Here is a 20,477-nt window from a genome sequence, read left to right as displayed (position 1 = left end):
TTCTACCGAATCCGTGTGGAACTGACTCTTTTCCAATTTAGCGAAAAGATTATTCTCTCTCAATTTCCTCAAGACCTGTCGAACATGAATTTTGTGTTTCTCCAAATTCTGTGAAAAAATCAAAATGTCGTCAATATAGACGCTAACAAAAACATCAAGAAATTCCCGAAGAACCTCATCGATAAAAAATTGAAAAGCCGCTGGGGCATTGCAAAGACCGAAAGGCATCACTTGGTACTCATACAGGCCAAATCTGGTTTTAAATGCCGTCTTCCACTCATCCCCCTCCTGGACCCTTACAAGATGATACGCTCCACGTAAATCCAACTTAGAGAATATGGTTGCACCTTGAATTTGATTTAACATTTCTGAAATGAGAGGGAGAGGATACCGATTCTTTACTGTCATTCTATTTACTGCCCTGTAATCTATACAAGTTCTAAGAGAACCATCAGCTTTAGGCACAAAGAACAATGGCGAGGCTGCCGGCGATTGAGAGTGCCGAATAAATCCCTTAGCCAAATTTTCCTTTAAATATTCTTTCAAATAATCATTCTCTTTTTCAGTTAAAGCATAAACCCTACTGCTTGGCAAAATAGCTCCAGGCTCCAACTCTATCTTGCAGTCAAAAGGCCTATGAGGAGGCAACTCACCAGCTTCCTTTTCATCAAAAACATCCCAAAAATCCTGATAACAAGTTGGTAGTTCTCCCACAACTGCTCCAATGTCAAAACCTATCGCCCCTCTTTCTGCAAGCGAGAATGAAACGGAATTCACAACTTTTTCTTTCTCTTCAAAAGATTTTCCTGAAAGACAATGTTCCTGACAAAAGGTTGATTCTAAAGATACAATTCTTGCACTCCAATCTATTCTGGGATTATGAAGTGTAAGCCAGGGCATACCCAAAATAATTTTCAAGATTGGAGCATCAATTAACTCAAAAGAGATATTTTCTTTATGACCTCCAGTCATCTCCATCTCAAGTAACTCTGTATTATGAGTGATTGGCCCTGAAGAAAGAGATGTCCCATCAACTGCTCTGACCTGCTCCATTTCTTTCTTAGCAACAATAGGAATACCTAGAGTTTTAGCCAATCCTCTATCCATAAAATTACCCGTAGCTCCTGAGTCAATATTAATTGGCCCCGAACCTAAAAATACCCTTTCAAACATCAAGGATACATTCACCGTTATGTGAGGAACCGCTGTCTGTATTGTGTTTGCCACTTGTTGTACTCTGCCTGAAGATTTGGAGATCTTCTTGGGGTAAAAGGACAGGTTTCAAGAAAATGACCACTCCTCCCACAGTATAAGCACAAATTATTCTCCCTTCTTCTTGCCTTCTCTTCTTTAGACAATGGACCTCTCACCCGGCTCTGCTGGTCTATTATCTTTGACTTCACTTCTCTGTTCACCACCTCAACTTTAGGCCTCTCCATTCTTCCCAGAAACCTAACCTCTCCCGGAGTACGTCTACGCTCAGAACGTCTTTCTGTTAAACGAAAATCCAACTGTACCACCAAATCAATTAAGGCATCTAAGGTATTTGGTCGCTCCAAAACTCCAGCTAGAGCATCTTTTAACTCATCCTTTAAGCCCCTATAAAATAAGGAAGCCCTCTTCTCCTCTGGCCATTTACTTTCTAAAATTAAAGTTCTAAATTGAGTGATATAAGAAGTCAACTCCTTTCCTCCCTGGCGCAGTTCCAGTAATTCTCCATCAACCTCTAAAGATAACTGTCTCTTATCAAACATTTTCTTAAATTCTGTCTGGAAAAGTGAATAATTATTCAAAGCCAAATTCTTTTGACTAACCAAAAGACTTCCCCACGCAGAAGCTTCTCCAGATAAATATGATAAGATGAATGTTACTTTTGAAGCATCTGTGGAAAATAACTCTGGACGACTTAGAAAATGCAATTCACACCGAGTCTGAAAGATTTGAAACTTTCTAGAATCTCCTAAGAAACGTTCTGGGGCTGCCAAAGGAACAGGCATAACTAAAGTTCCTAAACCTCTCTCTGCCCCCCTGGGAAGCCTAGGTTCTTGTTCTTCTCCTACTCTTACCAACTCAGGTGGGTTTCCTGCACCTTCCGAAACTTCACTCTCTCTTTCTTGTATCTGTGTTACCTTTAAATTTAACTCATCCATTCTTTGACAAAGACTTGAATACTCTTGATGAGCCACCCGTAACTCTTCTCTCATTTCCCTAACCATTACTCCCAATGCCTCCATGGTTGTCTAGTCGGGGTTCAAACAGCTCGGGCAGACACTTTTTATTATTGGCCTTTCATACTGTCAAGCTGAGAACCTGGTGTCTGCAGAAGCTGCTGAACCCCCGACAATCCACCCAAAATGTGGCACTCTGAGCTGACATAAATATAACCGCTCAGTTTACCTCACTTTTCAGGGGAAAGGGGGAAGGGACAAAGAAACAAACACCAGGCTGGAAGCTATCAACTCGCTGGTTCTTCACCTGTAGTTAAAAACACAAACATGCAAAATTCCTCATTACTCATTTATCACTATACTAACCTTAAACTCTAAATCCATAATCAAAATAGTTTAAAAACCATACCTGGTTCTTCTCTACAGAATGCCCAGAGAAGTGAAAAGCAGACAAGACTTCCTTACTTGAGGACCAGAATCTTATAGAAAACTCAGCCTTTTCCTTAGGTCCATGAGTGTAAATTAACTTTGTAGTTGTAGTTAGTCTGCTCAAATCAAGATTCTTGAACTAGGTCTTCAAGTAAGATTAATGAAGTTCTTTTTAGTTCTGGTATTGGCTTTTAATATTTTCTTTGTGGAAAGTCTTTTTCTCAAGACGAATTAAACTTGCGCTGAAATCTTCACGTGGAAAGCCAGAAACCGCGGGAAGAAAAAAAAAAATTCACGCGCTTCTTCTCCAAATCGCGGGAAAAACGCACACGCGTAAAAACGCTCTCGCGCTATAGTCCAAGACGCGATAAAAATTACACGCGCTATCCTCCAAGTCGCGGGAAACACGCACATGCGCTGACGCCTCAATTCGCGGGTAAACGCACTCGCGCTAATGTCCAAGACGCATAAAAATTACACTCGCTTTCCTCCAAGTCTCGGGAAACTCGCACACGCGCTGACGCCTCAAATCGCGGGTAAATCGCACTCGCGCTGATGTCCAAGATGCGATAAAAATGACACGCGCTTTTATCCTAGTCGCGGAAAACACGCACTCGCGCTGGCAACTCAATTCGCAGGTAAACGCGCTCGCGCTAATGTCCAACTTACGAATTGATAAAGTACACGCGCAACATTCACACGCGCTTATATTATCTCGCGGAAAAACCCATTGCGTAAACGAACAGTATCCGCGAGTCCAAAGTACACGCTCGCGCTTTACTCTCACACACAGAGACACACGCGCGGGTAAAAAATAACGGACAAAAAACTCTCGCGCTAGTTTGATTTAACTTGTAGCGATAAAAACAAACGTATGCGCTTCAATCTTTTTGATACAGATTTGATTTCAGTCTCATAGATAAATATAACCTTTTTACACGTTCAACAAATCTGGAAAGTCACTTATCTTGAAAAAAACTGGAAAACTTCTTTCCTCAGAAGTTTCTGACTCCTGTCCTGTGTCTCCACCAAACTCCAAACATGACTCCTGTTTCTTTTTCAGATCTTCCGCTCTACCGCTAGAAACTTGTCACCCTTGACAAAGTTAAGCAGGAGCAACTAGGCACACGACCTCTCAGCTGGGCTAGGACAATGAAAGGCAGTTTAGAATGTTCATTGTCCTCCCTATAAACAATCTCCAGCCAATCAGAATTTTGACTGAGAACCTCCATCTTGGCTTGGGGCATTCTCCATAGACTGCAATGAAGGTTAAGGGCAAAATTTGGCTGTATAAAAATATAACCCATATTAACTTCCTAAAACCTTTCAAAACTAAATATGTGTCTCCCCTGACCCAATGTAAGTGAGTATATGATACTGTATGTAAAGAATATGTCACTCCAACCTGACAGTACTTGACAGGAGGCACTTAACTACTCCACATGTGTCAAGGTTTTTCCAGTGTTAGTTGACTGACACCCAAGATCCAGATGCTTTTTCTCCAGGACCTTTCCCCGCAAATCTTCCACTTACACCTTAAATTCCAGAAATATACTTTAGACATTGCTGGGCTTGGCATTAGCATCAACATTTTAGGAGATACCAATATGGCATCTAACAATGCTGCAACAGCTTTTTCCATTTCTTGTATAATTTCCCCAAAATTATGCCTAGATTGGCCCTGGTCTAACTTGTCCACAGCACCAGAAGGAACAAGCAAGGTAAACTTAGATCGGTAATTCGCCAGACAACAGGAAAAAATACAGAAACACTCCTGGAGCACCAACATACAGGACTGAACTAGGCGAGCCCTAGTTTCTGGAGATGTACGTGCCTCAACCTTGCTTCTTTCAGATCGCTTCAGGATGCAGTCATCCAAAGCCACCTGCGTGGTCCTGCTCATCTCTGAATACCAGAGGCTTTGTGGGGCAATAAGGGCGCCAGAACCTCCAAGCTCCCAGCCACGTCAGGCCCACTTGCAGGTGAGTTAGCAATGGAAGGGATACATGTCTTACTTCCCCTGCATTCACTTCCCCAAATATTTACAGAGTCGCATTTACTTCTCCATACCTTTTCTTCTCCTGTTTTTCACTTCCCCTAGCATTTGCTTTCTCATTACAGACCCCTGCAGCCCACTACTTTTTAATCTCATATCCCAACCCCTGCCACCCCTTGGCACCAACCCTAACCTTTAGCTAACCTTAAACACATGCATCCTACGTGAAGATGCTGGCGAAGTGACTGCCTGGCGCAAAGTGACTGTAGACTCAGTAAGTTTAGGGGAAGTTTTCTGAATGAAGTTAATGAGGATTCCCAGTGGAAGAAGGTGCATACACCAAGAACACCCAATAGCAGACAAGCACAAAAAGGAGAAGCAGCCCCCCTGAAGTCAGCTCTTATTTGCAGACAGGGACAGGCAACAGTGCCCCACCGGTGAACCACGCCATTAAAGGTTATTGCAGGTGCACCACTGCAGGAGAAAAAAACGTCTTCAAGCATCAGCAATCCGAGCTGGAGCATCTCAGATTCAGGGCCTCAATTGGGCAGCATATGTAGACTGCGCGTCGCAGGCTCACCACCAGCCTTCTTGCTGGCAGGCCTCTGTGTATCTTAATTCTCTGGAGTCCAGCAACGAGGTTCAATTGCAGGAAGTCACTCTGAAGATGCTAGTTGGGGAGCTACAGACTCATGGTAAACTCCATGGGACCTGGGGCAAAATCCGGAGTCCAAACGTATGTCTGCAAGGAGAGTGCTTTTCAGAAAACCTGCATCTTGGTCACAGCACACCAGCATCTCCAAATTGATACTTTTAACATAATATTTATTTTTTAATCCTGGGGTGAAATTTGGACCATGGTTTCAAATGTAACATGGTACTTCTTTACGGTCTCCCATTGCGCAAGCCTGCTATGGCATGCCCAACACAAGAGATGCAAGTGTTGCAAGCATGCCACACATGCCCCTCACCTAAAAAAAAGTAAATAAAAAGCGGGTGGGCCAGCCGAGGAAACCAGCGGAACCCATTGGGAATGTGGCGTGGAGGGAACGGTAGATGTATGCAGCAAGAGGCAGCTTCTAGCAAGATGCTTTGTTGTGTCTGATGGGGAGAAAAGGACAGACTGTTGAGCAGGATGCGCAGGAGGTGTACCATGTCCGGCGTGACGAGGGCACCTGTGCTCAAAATCCTAGAAAGCCCCCTTTGCAACACGCTATGGTGCCATCCCCCGTTCCAAGGGTTGTTGCATGAGTATGGTGGAAGGGGAACAGGAGTAAGAGTACTTTAATTTAAAAGACAAGCAAGCAAAATCTTTTGTCAGAAATCTTGATATTTTACCATCAGAGCAGATGATGGATTTCATTGGGACTATGTACATTTACGGGAAGGTCTTCATAGAAATAATCTTGTAGACCAGACATTGCAAATATTTGGCATTCATGACAACTGTGAAAGTCTCACCGTGTGAAGGAATGGTGTCTTCAGAACAGGATGGGGTGGTGGTCTGTGTGCTGTATCCACTGGAGCAATGGAGGGAGTCTCTGCTGTGCTGAATTTCTGTGCTTAGTCCTTGATTCAGGACCAGCGCCAAGTGGTCCCGGGCAAATTTCGTCTGCAAAACCGAAAGGGTAGTTACCATGACTGCATTACAAGAATTATGGGGACATCATCCTTCAGTAAACATCTCCTTTTCTTTTTTTTTAACCATGAAAGGTTTTGTTGTAGGTTGTCTTTTCAAACAGCTCTATGTACTTTTTACAAGTTGGCAATTGATTCCAGCACATATTAATCCGTTTGTTAAAAAAACCATTGAGTTGGCTTTTATAAAGTGCTATATACGGTTTAAGTGCCACAACCATATTTGACTGCCAATTTAACAAGGTGGAACAATAATTCTTGTAACGCAAAACGAACAGAAGAAATAGAACAATAATGAGGCCATGCAAACTTATGTTAGCAGCCTTAATAACGTCATGTCACATTAAGAAAACACTCAAATAACAGGGTAAATGTAGGAGTACAATGCCACATTGCTTCTTGAAAAGTGAGCTGTGCATCATAAACTTTACATGTACGGGCAAGAAAGCGGTTGGTTGGTCACAGTCTCAGACCTCACAGGTCAATAAAAGGTCACAGATAGACCGGCACTGGCAGCCATGGCAAGGATTATTTTATTTTCTAGTTATCTGGTTCAGAATTTGGCGAGGGACAGCAATGTAACCCACCTCTGGTCAGCAGGCACCAGTGCCTAGTTGGGGGGGGGGGGGTTAGGATAAACACGATGAATAAAGTAGAATATATCCAGGGCAGTGGGGTCTGGAAACTGTGGAGCTGCATCCCACTCCCTCATTTTCCTGAGGGGCCTGTAGGATGTCCAGGGAAAGGGGAAGAGGAGCACAATGAACTCTAAAAAGGGAGGACAGTGGTTGCTGGTTATCGAAAATATAAGAGGGGAGAGGGGGCATCAAAACTAGTTTTACTCAAAGTCAGCTTAAAAAGGTTTAGAAAGCACTGATCTAAGGCAACCAGGGCTCCTAGGGAAGGGTACATCTGAAGCAAATGAGAAAGTAGGTGTTATTTGAGGGGTTGGGGGTGATGGGCCTGGCAAACTTTTCAGTGGTGTGGGGGGGGGGGGGGCGAATTTGTGTACGACTGTACAAACTTTATTCTAATGACAAAAGAAACTAGACATTTTCAGGGATGGTAATCAGGAAGATTATTGTTTAGCAGAGAGCAGTCAAGACTTGGGAATGGACCAAATGAATTAGGAAATGCAGAAGGTGCGTCAAGGTGCAACCCCATGCCCTGCCTCCTTCATCCGACCGGTCACCGACAGTTTTGCAGAGGAATCTCTTTTGAACAGTTTTTTTTGTTGTTCACTTTTGCCATTAGAAAAAATTATAAGTTACTCACCGTAGTGACTAACTTACTCTTAGTCCATAGTCCCCTTTCCTCCCTACTGTATGGGCGTCCCTCGCTAGGGATGGGAGACTGAACCTTTTTCACCACAAAAAATCTTCTTCAGTTTAGATTTAGAGACGTGCGGGTGCGTGGCCTTGGGAGCATGCGTTCCCCTGACTCTGCCCACCGGTGCCACTATTCAGTCCCCTTTGACACGTCGACAATATTACCATTGCCTAATCACACCAGTTTTATTAGTTTTATTAAAGGGGAGGATGGTAGGACGTATGGAGGAAAGTGGTCTATGGACTAGGAGTATGTTAGTCATTATGGTGATTAACTTATAATTAACTCCTACATCCCTGCCCCCTTTCCTCCATACTGTATGGGCGATTACAACTGAATGTAGCCCCAGGGTGGAGAGGTGACCCCTCCTAAGAAAGGTTCCTTAAAACTGCCTAACCAAATGCCGCATCCGACCTGGAGTGGAATCCAAGGAGTAGTGCTTGCAGAATGCCGAAAGCATAGCCCATGCAGCTGCCTTACTGATGACCTGCCACGGAACGTGCCTTTGGAAAGCCACAGCTGTGGCCTTGGCTCTGATAATGTGGGCATGCATATTTGCCAGTAGTGGTTTGTGATGTCGCTCATAAGCCTCCTTGATGGTCGCAATCATCCATCTTGCTTTGGATGCCTTGGAAGCTTGATAGCCTGGCCTTGACCCACCAAAGGCGACAAAGAGAGCCTCTGATTAGCAGAAGCTCTTGTTTCTATCCAGGTAGAATTTTAGAGCACGCCTGACATCTAGACAGTGCAGTGCCCTCTGCGCCTCGTCATTGGGATCCGCAAAGAAAGTAGGCAGCACCATCTCCTCATTGAGGTGAAAAGAAGAGACTACTATAGGTACGAATGCATGATGAGTTCTAAGGACCATCTTGTCCGTGTAGACTTAAGACCCACCATGAGGGCTGTCTTAATGGCGACTAGCCTGATTTCCGGGGACACCCTTGGCCCAAAAGGTTTATGCACCAAGGAGCCCAAAACTACATTGCGGACCTACACCGGGTGTGGCTTCTTGATAGGTGGGTAGAGCCTGGTGAGGCCCACCAAATGTCTTAACTACCGCGATGGAGGATGAAAAGACCTCCTCCTCCGAGTTCCTATAGGCTCCGATGGCCACCAGATAGGTGCGGCATGTATCTACTTGCACCCCTGAGTGTGCGAGTTGTGATTGGAGGACAGCACGTCGTCCAACATGCAAGTCAAGGGATCAACTTCATTTGTTTCATTTGTTTCTGCCAAGTGACAAAACCTAGTCCACTTGCTCTTGTACTGGCTCCTAGTATTGTTGCGCCGAGCACCCTGTATGATGTCTAGGTTAGCCTGTGTCAGAGACGCAGATGCTTTAATATGACCTGTTCAGGAACCAAGCTGCAAGAGCTAACCTCTGGGGAGCGGGGTGGATGACCGTTCTACCCTGCTGTGAGAGTGGGAGAGCTGGACCCAGCAGAGGGTGCACCAGGGCATGTTCCGACAGGCTGAGTAGTTTCGAGAACCATGGCCTTGCGGGCCACCACTGGGCTATCAGGATGACACAGAGGTGGTTTGCCTCCCTGATCTTGCAGATTACCCTGTGGACCAGGGTAGTGGGAGGGAAGGAATATGCGTTCATGTTGTGCCATTGCATATGCATCGCCCAGAGAGCCCCAGCCTTGTCCATGCAAGGACGCAAACTGGGGGCACTTCCTGTTGGACCAGGTGGCAAAGCGATCCACCTGAGGATGACCCCGTCTGTTGAAGATCTCCTGAAGGACTTCTTCGTTCAACTGCCATTCGTAGTTGTCCACAGCCAGTCTCTGCTGAGCCTGGGAGCCTCCATGTTGCACTCCCCCGGGAGGTAGATTGCCCTCAAATGCATGTTCTCCAGATCCCACTCCCAAATGCTGACTTCATAGGGGAGGAGACCTGGTGCCACCCTGCTTGTTGATATAATACATGCTGGAGGAGTTGTCCATTTGAATGAGGATTATCTTGCCACTAATCATCAGCAGGAAGGCTTTGAGAGCAAGCCAAATAGCCTTCAGCTCTAGCCAATTCATATGGGCCTTGTGTTCCTGAAGCGAACAAACTATGCACACTGTGGCTGTCCAGAGTGGCTCCCCGGCCCTCCAAGCAACTGTCTGTGGTGAGGTTAACCTGCGGTGCTGGTTGCCTGAAGGGCCTGTCTATCCACAAGTTGTAGGCTGTGCTCCACCAAACTAGGTTCTGGTAGAGATGGAGAGGGATGCTGACAAATTCCACCTGGGAACCTCTTTCCTGACTCCAGGAGGCTGCGAAGTGCAGCTGCAATCGTCTCACTTTGAACCTTGTGCAAGGCACTGCCAGTAGACATGCCACCACGATATCCAAGAGGTGTTGGTACCACCATGCCGAGGCCACAGCTCTGCTGAGAAAATGCCCTGTGGCCCTCTTGATGGCTGTGATCTTGTCCTCCTGGGGAAAACCCTCTCAGAGCTTGTATTCCGGATGAGGCCCAGGAAAGTAAGACTAAGTAGGCCCCAGCTTGGACTTCTTGAGATTGATGGAAAATCCCAATTTGTGTAGCATATTCATGAGGGCGGAGGCGGTGTGCTGGACTTCCTCCGGAGATCTCGCCCTGATGAGCCAGTCGTCTAGTTTTCGATAGACATGGTGACCCTGGTCCCTGAGAAGGGCTGCCACCGCGTTCATGAGTCTGGTAAGGACCCCGGGGGCCGAATTGAGACCAAAGGGTAGAATCTTGTATTGGAAATGAAAGCACATGATCCTGAACCTCAGAAAGGACTGATGACGGTGCCAATCCTTCAGATCCAGGGAACACATCCAATCTCCCCTGCACAGTGTCTCCGCAATAAGCGCCAGGGTAACCATCTTGAACTTCTCCCTGCCTCCCTCAGTCCCCCTCTCTGTCGCTCCAGCCCACTGCCGCCCACCCCCCCAGCCACTGGTGACACGTGGACCCAGAGGAGTGCGTCATGCCTTCTTTCCCTCTGAGGGTGGGGCTGAGGAGGGGGACTGAAATATGCCCTTATCCCCTGCTGTGTGCTGTTAGCAGCGGTGCTGTCTTGGAGACTAGTCCGGCTGTCTTGACCTTCATTCTTGAAAGCCACGGAACCTGGTGCGCCTGGTTGTACGTCTTGGGTGTGGACTTCTTGAGGATAGATTAGGATTTTGCAGTCTGGGAACTGTTTTTCTTTTTATCAAGTTCCTCATTGGTGGTGGAATGAAAAAGGTCACCATCCTCGAACGGAAGGTCCAACGTGCGCTCTTGGACGTCAGGGTTGAATATGGTAGCACAGAGCCATGCAGTTCTTCGCATGTCCGTAGCGATGCAGATGGAACGCCTGAGGTGTCTATATGAGCCACCGTGCACTCCATGATGTCCTGCGCCACGATTTTCGCTTCCGTCAGCCCCGCCTTGAAGCGCACCTGACTCTGCACTAGAGGCTCCGGAAGGAAGTCAGCTATTTCCCGCCAAAGCCTTCCATTTACAGCAGCAAGCATAGCGTCCACATTAGACTGACAAAGGTGCATCGAGGCTATGGAATAGACCATTTTTTCATATGCCTCCAAGATCTTCACCTCCTTGCCTAGGAGCACCGAGGACGAGGTAGCAGAGGAAGACTGCGGCTTGGAGTAGAATGAGGCCACGGCAATCACTGAGGAGTGTGGCTGAGGGTGTACTGACAGCAAGGGTGGATCTCCCTCCAATTGCCTTTACTTGGCGCTGATTGGTAGGCTGTGCCGAATGGGATTTAAGCAAGACCTTTTTGGTGAAGGCCACAGAGTCATTCAGCATTAGAATCCCCGTTCTAGTCGAAGGGCTTGGAATGAGGACCAAGGCCAGGACCCCCACCTCTCGTTCAACCTTGGGTTGTGGAAGCCCCAAGAATTCAGCTAGACCTTCAAGTTGTTCATGGAATGCCTTGATCGAAGACGGTGTGTCGGGATCGTCCTCCTCATCGGTGTCCACCAGGGTGTCCTTCTGGTCCGGAGCAGGTGGAGGAGTACTGGGCGCCGAAGGCTGAGGTGTGCTGACTGGAGCTGGAAGCTGCGGTGGAGGCTGGTGCGGAACTGCCTGGGCTGCAGGAGGCAGGGCCAGAACCGTGGGGCCCAGCGTGGGCAGCTGAGGCTGCACGGGGGCCTTAGGCGTTTGAGCCATAGGCGGAATGACCTGGGCGCTAGTGACATGACTGGAGGCAGCATGTCCCTGATCACATGCTGAAGGATGGCTCCCATCTAAATGGACCTCATAAGAGTGAGGAACTTTTCAAAAAACCTGTCCTCACAGGCCTGTGGGGCGCTAGGTGGCACGGGAGTAGGAGCAGGGCCTTGAGGTTGCTGAGGCCTGGACGCACTCTGCCTTGCTGCATGCGGGGTGTATCTTCCCTACGATGCTGAAGGATATGCTGTAGGCCATGAAGCTCGTCAAGTCCAGTCCCACCTGGAAACTCGTTCCCCCTACCTGCTCCCCGAAGGGGTATGGCTTCGGATAAGCGCCCATTTTGTCGGGCTGCATGCCACGTGTCTGCACAGTGGGGCTTGCAACGCTGGGCACGGCCTCCTCCTGGACTCTTGGCGGTGGAGCTTTAGGCCTACCCTGCACCTCAGGACGGGGCCTGGTAGACATTGTGCCCCAAGCTGTGCTGCCGGTAGTGCTGCGTACAGGCACCCCTCAGATATTTGTCTGGTAGTAGGGCGTTGCCCCTCGAGTGGACACCCAGTAAAAGAACCTTGCGGTCCCTCAGCGATGTCACCGGCAGGATCTAGCGACCTCCCCTCCCCCCCCCTCGGTTTGCAGCCGGTAGCTGAAGCAGTCTCGGTACTTGTGCTGGGGTTAGAACCTGACCAGTTCCTCACGCTCTGTTTCCTGGGGAAGGAGTCGCCCTTGCAGGGTGCGGATAAAAACAGTGGCCCTACTTTGGGACTTGACTTGCGCTTGATGAAGTTCTTCAAGTGCTCTGAAGGCGATCGTTCGATATAGCTCTTTCCACTGAGCTAACCTGTTCTTCAGAGCATGCCGTGATCGGGGCCAAGGAAGCGGAAGCAAAGAGCATGGGGGTCGGACGCAAGGAAGAGCCCTTCGCAGGCTGGACACCTGCTGAAGCCTGATGACATTGACATGAGCCGGGTAGGAGTGTGGCGCCAGAGGACTAGTACCTGATTCAAAACCAAAAGACAGTTTCCGGGGAAGAGCGTTTGGAATTACAAGGCCTAAGCCAAACCCAGGAGCGCTGGTGAAAGCGGTCCACTTCTGTTGACGTGGAAAAGAGGACTAGGGAGTGGCACTGTTGGGCAGAGTCAGGGGAGCGCATGCTCCCAGGGTCGCACCCCTGCACGCTTCTAAATTTAATGGGGAAGAAGATCTTTTCTGGTGAAAAAGGTTATGTCTCCAGTCCCTAGCGAGGCACGCCCATACACTATGAAGGAAAGGGGACGGAACAAAGGAGTACTGAACAATAACAGTGATGTGAATTGAATCACCAGTTGGTCATGCGATTTCAGATTGAATACGTTTTTGTTCACAGATCCCTCCATTTAAGATGCATCATTCTTTACAATGCTATGTGGAATGGTGTATGCTACAGGATGCGACTGCTTGTACTAGACCAGCAAAACAAAAGAGGTGATGGCTGGAAGGTTTAGAATAAATCTCAACCTCTGACATATCTCTGGGAAACCCTCCAGACCATTGTTCTTTGCCTGCAAAGCCATTACAAAAGGGGAAAGCCCATATGAATATCTACCTTGGTCCCACCTCCAAACTCCTCACTATTAAATTGACCCTCTCCCATATAGCTACCCTTAACCTTCAATTCATCCACAGGTCCAGTACTGTCATTTGAAGAAGACATCTCACTTCTTCTAAAATTGCACTTTTGGGTGACAAAAATTTTGATTTTAATGACCATACAGACGTCCAGGATCTCTCTGGCCAAGTCAATCACTGCCTTGGTTGTCGCCCAACACACCTCAGGGCCGACTCGCAATAAAGGAAGCACCCTAGACTGGCTTGTAGCATGCAACAGCAACATCAAGATCCTCACTAATTCACCATGCCCATGGTCAGACCATAATGTGATCTCCTTCTCCATCCCTTTATGCAATCCCCCAACGCAGGAGGCTCTGCCTTTACCAGCCTCGTTCATGAGAAAGGCCCGGAACATCACACCGGCCAATATCCTCCCACAGACGTCCAGCCATCCACCAATGACACCACAGCAATGGTAGATCTATACAACCATTCACTCCAAACCATTGACAAAGTGGCCCAAATGTGCCAATGTAAACCCAAGCCCCCTGCGCATAGGAACACCTGGCTCACTCCGAATCTCAAAGTTAATCGCACCACTAAACGAGCCACTGAGGTGATTTGGAAAAAAAAGTGTCCTTCAGTCACTAACAAAAACCACTTCACCACCCTATCCAAAACATATAAACAGGCTAAATACCAAGCCAAACAGGTAGCCTACAATGAGAGAGTTGACAAAGCCCAGTCAGGCACCAGTGAGCTCTTCGCAATATTGTGTGAACTCAAGACACCAGCTGCCCCTCCTGACAGCTGCCTCAAAGACAGCACCTTGTGTGCAAATATCCAGAATGCACTACTTGACAAAATCTCCTCACTCCAAACTAAAATTTCAGGGGGGGAAAAAAAAATACAAAAAAAAAAAAAATCGGATGGCCAGCGGAACACCTCTAAATCAAACCCCAGCGTCATCTGACCATGCCACCCATCTGTTTGACTTCACCCTGGTTTCAGATCTATATTTAACAAAAAATGCCCTGTAACCTTCCAAATGTCAATGCGACATTTGTCCTGCCACAGTCATCAAAGACTGCACAGCAGAGCTAACCCCCTTCATTGCCTCACTTATCAACACCTCATTTACCAATGGCACCACTGTGCCTACTAACCTCAAAGACGCCTGGGTCCTCCCGCTTCTCAAGAAGCAGACACTCGACCCAACATCCCCACCGACTATCATCCCATCACATCTGTACCCATCCTACTCAAAATTCTGGACAGAGCTGCATACTTGCAGACCCAAAAGCACCTTGAAACCTACAATCTGTTAGGCTTGTGCCAATCTGGTTTCCATCCAGGCCACGAAACGGAAACAGCTCTTCGAGACCTAACAATACAAATGGATGAACTTAAAGACAACAGCAAACTCACCCTCTCTCCTGCTTGACCTCTCTACTTCCTACGACTTGGTGGACCACAAAATCCTCTGCCATCATCTTGCCTCAGCAGCCCAGGCAATTACCTGGATTGAATCCTTCCTGTCCAATAGAACAATGAGCGTCTTCTCACCATCAGCATCAGCCCCCTCACCCCTGGTCTCATGTGGTGTCCCCCAAGGCTCCTGCATCTCACCCACACTTTACAATATCTTTACGAAAACCCTCTTCAATCTCCTACACGGACGATACCCAAATCCTTATTTCTCAACTCCAGTAACTACGATACAGATTACAATTCCCTGAACACAATTTACCAAAGCATCCATGCCAGGATGGCCCTACAATCGCACTGCCTTAACGATAAGACCGAGCTGGTTCTCCTCGGTTCTCAAAATCTTCTAAACAAACTTGACAGAGCTTACACGACATTTACCAAAGACGGCAACACTAATCCAGTCTCAAAAGAAGTCAAAACCCTTGGGGTCTACCTGGACTCATCCCTCGCTCACTAGAGATGTCAATGCTAGAGCCTCATCCTTGGTCTACTCAACCAAACTTATTGATGCCGGCAGACCTCTCCTCTCCACAGACAGCTGTGTCACACTAGCAAGACCCCTCATTGTCTCCAGGTTAGACTATTGGAACACCCTTTTTGCAGGAACCATCAATGGCATTATCAATAAACTACAAGTAATACAAAAGAATCGTTCATAGTGATAGTTGCGACGGTCAAAGTTTCGACATACACAAGTTCCGAGACAAAAGCATCGAAAAAAAAAGTTTAAGGCATTTTTTTTTTTAATGGGGGGGCTACACGAAACTAAAAAAAATATAACATGAAAAAAAATGCATTCAAAACTTTGTATTAGGAACTTTTGCATGTCGAAACTTTGTTTTCCAAAGTATGACTGGACACCCAAAAGAATGCCTTAAGAGCTGCCCTGCGTATTCCCAAGAAGGACCACATCTCCTCAGCTAGAAGCAGCATCCCCTGGCTCCAAATCCGGGATTGCATCAATTTCAAAATCCTGACCCTAACTCACAAATGCTTGGCACATACCGCTCCTAGATACCGAACAAATTCAAGAAATTGCAATCCAGTAGACTGACCAGGGCCTCTCACTCCCACCTACTGGTCATCTCCACATTCAAACCGCAAAAAGCAGGGTCCGAAGTTTTACTGGAATGCCCTACCTCCTCATCTAAGATCTGAAACTTCCTACTGCAAAGACCTCAGAACATGGCTCTTATCACAAGATGTATAACCTCCTATGTTTGGTTGGCATAATGTCTCCAATTATACTATGTTTAAAAGCCAACTTTCTTGCAACTGTGCCTTCTGTAACCAGTGCCTTGATGCCTCCGGGTTTGGTGCACTATACAAATGACAGAAAGAAATAAAACAAATGTTTTAAAACCAAGAGGACCTTGTGTGGAGCGGAATTCCAAAATATAAGGTAATATCTAGTGAGCATGAGAAGAACTCATTGACAAGTGCTGGCTGGAAGACCAACCATGACCACTAGTCCCAGAGTATGAGAGGGCAACAAAATAGCCCCAATGTGGTGCAAAAGGATGTGTAGATATGTGGGTTATATAATGTCCTCACTACCCCAGAAGCAGGGGAAAGAAATGATCAGCTCTGTCTTCCTGGTTAATGTACAAAAGCATAAACAAACTGAAAATAAAATTCGGCAAGAAAGAATCACAACCATATCTTTATGAAACAAGGTATGGGTGTCTCTAAAGAGGGAAGCCACCAAGTCCGAGTGTTGTAGCAGCAACAGTAACACAGATCTGAAGTTAAAGACCTCAGATAACGATCGGTCTAAAAGGCTTACGATCCAGCAATGAGACAACTGCTTTTATGTCTCAAACTGGCTGGGGCTTCCTGACAGGCAAAGGCGGTTGGGAGAGGCATACTGGAAGAGGAGGTTCAGAAGCCATGCACAATGGCTATTAGAAACATTTAGAACAAAACATAACTCTTGCCAGAGTTTTGGTAAACCGCTATTGCTGCTAGATACAATCGAATGGACACCACCTACATGCTAGACCCAGCCAAAAGGGTAACAAATAATAATCCAAACAGAGCAAGCTGATAACTGCTTGATGGCAAGGGCATGGACATCCACCCCCAATCATCACACGCCTGCACTGTGGCAAGACTTCCTGCAGCTGTGCAGTTAATCCACTTTGCCAGGAACACGTGTGAAAACCGGTTTGGCTTGCTCCTATTAAAAAGACCTTGGCAGAGCGCTTTCTAGATGCTTGAAAGATGTCCCAAGTTAATCTGGAGAAGTTCAAGATGTCCACAAACTAGGTCCTCGTGGACCATGTGGCTATGTTCAGTGAACCTTGCTAAAGGGCATTACAAAACCATTCTGCTTGAACTAAAAGTCCCGCTTGGGTGCAAGATTCCCAACAAGCAGGTTGAAAACCCAGAAGCCATTGAGCCAAAAAAAGGAGCCAGCCATCAAAATCTAACTGAAACAGTATTTTGAACATTAGAAATAATAGTGTGCATCAGAGGAATAGGAGCATATAAATATAGGAATGATCCCCTGAACACAAGGACAGTCTCGATGGAAGGACGGCCGGTCTCTGCCGCTCCAGGAAGTACACCCACAATTGAAAATTTTGACTAAGTATAACAAGTCTGTATTGGATTGCCTTTCCTGTTGGAAAGGCAGACAGATTGGAAAATCGTTGACTAGTCAGCATGCCGACCTATACTGCACAGTGTTGTAGCGGCCCGTTATGATACAATGATTCGGATATCAAGACAACATTTTGACAGGAATGCGTCACTAATTGTTTGAAGGTGTACCTCCTTGCTTGTTCACATAAAATATTGCCATAGTGTCGTCTGCAGAAACAGTTATGCTCTTTTCTGTATGTACGTGTAGGAAAGTCTTGAAGGCCACAGACATTTTGACCTTGAGCATGTTTAAATGCTGGAAGGAGTCTTGAGAAGAGCACATAGGTATTTTTCAGGACCTCAGTAAGCTCTCAAACTATACTATCAATGCCCACTGCACAGATTCAGCTGTCATAGCACTTTAACAGCCTTCTTTTTCCACAGCCCACACCGGTTTTAAGCAAGGGCAAACATTTCAAGTTACAAGCTACTAGGCCAGGCAAAAAGTCACTCGCCCCTTCAATTCTCCACATGCACACATCAAACCATGTCTTGCTCGCAAAGAGCCAATTATCCATCGCCATTAGGTAGTGCAGATTCTGAGCCCTGCTTTAAGTAGATCTGGCTTAGTTTTCAGACCCCGTTAACAACCAAAAGTTTTATCAGAAAAGATCTTGCTGTGGAAAACAAACTTGATAACCAGCCTGTGGCCATGCCAGCTTCCTGTTTTAAGGTTGTCTTTCTGTTGCATCCAAGTGTAACGTGGTGGGATTTTCTATACAATTTTACAAGAATAGATGTGAAACGTACACACAAAGGATGCCCCCCCCCCCGCCCCAAACTCTTGAAAAACTATAGGTAATGCCAGTCTGGTACCCTGCATACAGGTTAAGGAACAGTGACAAGTTCCTAGAATAACGTCATTAATAGGCGAGAGTGGGCACGGTCAGCAGCCAGGCTCAAAATATTCAGTTTCCAGAAAGAAGTGCATTTTGCGTTGCAAACAGAGCCAGGAAGAAGGGATAGACCTATTCAACCAATTTAGTGAAGATCATGTGGTCATCAACGTCCTTTGCATTCCCTATAGATGTCCCAGGACGTGGATATCCACCGTCCTAGCACCACTCCCTAATTAAGCAGGTCTGCAAGGGAGCAGGAATACCTGCCATGGTTAGAAAAGCACCAGCACAAGAAATGGCAACTATTTCCTTGCTTGGCTAAAAGGTTACACAGCAGTCGAGATGTCCTTTTGTGCATGTGTCCTTCCTATCGATTTAACCCTGTCTCTTGCGGTCAGTGTACAGTTTCTTGTTAAATATTTTCTTAGCAGACACATCTCTAGTGTTCAGAACAGACCTTATTGAATGCATGAGAATTCATAGGTTGAGGTCCTGGCGTAGTGGGGCTTGTCGTGGCACTGCCATTTTCTCCACTTGGATCACCAGAGTCTGTCGTCTGCTGGGGATGGTTCACCTGCATGTCCTGTGAAATACGTGATCAATAAGTACTGCACACAAAGCACAGGGTCTTAAGAAATTTAAGTTCAAGGCACATTAACAGCTTGCAATTCCGAAGCACCCATTCACCACAATATACTATACCAAAAGCCAATATCCAGTCTAAATGCACAAGATATGTGGAAACATGTATTGTTCAGTGGTATAAACCTAATCAACAAAGATTTCAGGTGACAATTGGTAGCATCAAGATAAAAACGTCACATCTAATCAATGTAAAGTTATATGTATATCATGATGGAGTTAAACCTCGCTCTCTAATAAGCCATTTGGCAATGTACTGTTCTTGAAAAGTCAGCACCGTCAGCGGACTGCTGGACCTTGAAGCTGCCTCACATGGGCATCCCCACAAATATTAAAATATGAACTAAATACTGACGGAGGGGCCCTTCCTATGCTGCTCCCATAACATTTTAGCAAACAACGTCATTACATAGCTTGCCTGAAAAGCAGAACTGCGCTATAAAACGCAGATCATTCTACCAATAAAAAAGCTGCACATGCTGGCATCGGTGAATTATGAGAAATGGTATTCTGAGGGAGTGTTCTCCCGAAACAACAATATCTCCACTGAAAGCAAACAGAAATTCAGCGCCTCTTTGTGGTACCTCTGGTTTTAATCTTAAAATCACCTCAAAGATGTTGGCAAATGGCATGCCACTCAGTGTCTGGAGGACAGGTTTCCCAGAGTACACTGGGACGCAATGCCATTTTCATCACGCTAGGTACACAGGGCAAGCACTCAAATTTTCTTCGTGGTTTACAAAAAGCCATGTCTGCCTAGATGAATTTGCTGTCGTCCTGCTCAACGTGGTCCCATCTTGTCGGCGGTTGTGCCAGCATACTGCACAGCAGCAGCCCTGCCTGGGGCTCGCGAGTGAGCCCACATCAATATGGGTACTTTTGAGGCATGATCCAGGTGAATGCTTCGACTGGCAGCAGTGCTCCAAGTGAAGCAAAGCAGGAGACAGTCCATTGCAAGATGGCGATTGCCCTGCCTTATCTCATGCCAAGGCCAGCCACACTGCCCGTTGGCTGCTTCCCGCAACTGCTCCCTGCATAACTCTGCTGGATTCGATCCTGAAGTGCCTGCTCCCTCAGGGCAACATTCCCTTTGACTCCTGCTTGAGAGTTTGTTTCCCCTTGTTATCTCTGTTCCTTTTTGCCATTCCTGCTTCAATGCTAGGCTAGTTTTTGCAACTGGTGGTGCTCTATTATTCTCCAAATTAGTCCTTGCAGGATTTACATCAGGTAAGTAGGTTCTTTGGGCAAGTAGTAATTTAAGGAAAATAGGAAGTATTTCAGGAGCACCCTCCACCAACACTTTTAGCCCACAATCTCTGTCATCAGCAGCTGGTTTAACATATTCAAGACATACATTAAACACATACGTCACTATCAATGCGCCACATCGACACAGAAGCGAAGCCACACCGCTCCGTTCCATCATACCACAAAAGCATTCACCGACTCAGTTTACGCCATGGAACCATATGCGCCAAGACACCATTTCACAGCACAGATCAGGTGCGAGTAAGAAAGTGGGCTCAGCAGGAGGCTAGTACAAACACTGGATACTTAACCAAAGGGTGCAGAGG

General features: G+C 46.6%; 1 protein-coding gene across 5 annotated transcripts in view; it reads right to left on the bottom strand.

The window, feature by feature from the left end:
• The window catches only part of LOC138581130 (protein MTSS 1-like), an 885,917-nt gene that overhangs the window by 73,923 nt on the left and 791,517 nt on the right, over positions 1-20,477 (bottom strand). For 3 of the 5 annotated variants that reach the window (XM_069652219.1, XM_069652221.1, XM_069652222.1), the window contains exons 11-12: positions 18,719-18,844; positions 6,055-6,205 (exon numbers count right to left, since the gene is read on the bottom strand). In XM_069652219.1, the coding sequence (XP_069508320.1) occupies positions 6,055-6,205; positions 18,719-18,844 (277 nt within the window). The remainder of the gene's footprint in view (positions 1-6,054; positions 6,206-18,718; positions 18,845-20,477) is intronic. The other 2 variants (XM_069652223.1, XM_069652224.1) reach the window with 1 other exon arrangement.

The sequence above is a fragment of the Ambystoma mexicanum genome, chromosome 3p (genome assembly GCF_040938575.1).
Source record: "Ambystoma mexicanum isolate Mex_15411 chromosome 3p, UKY_AmexF1_1, whole genome shotgun sequence".
NCBI lineage: Eukaryota > Metazoa > Chordata > Amphibia > Caudata > Ambystomatidae > Ambystoma > Ambystoma mexicanum.
Note: the sequence above shows the minus strand (reverse complement) of the source record. Positions and strands in the feature narration are given on the sequence as shown.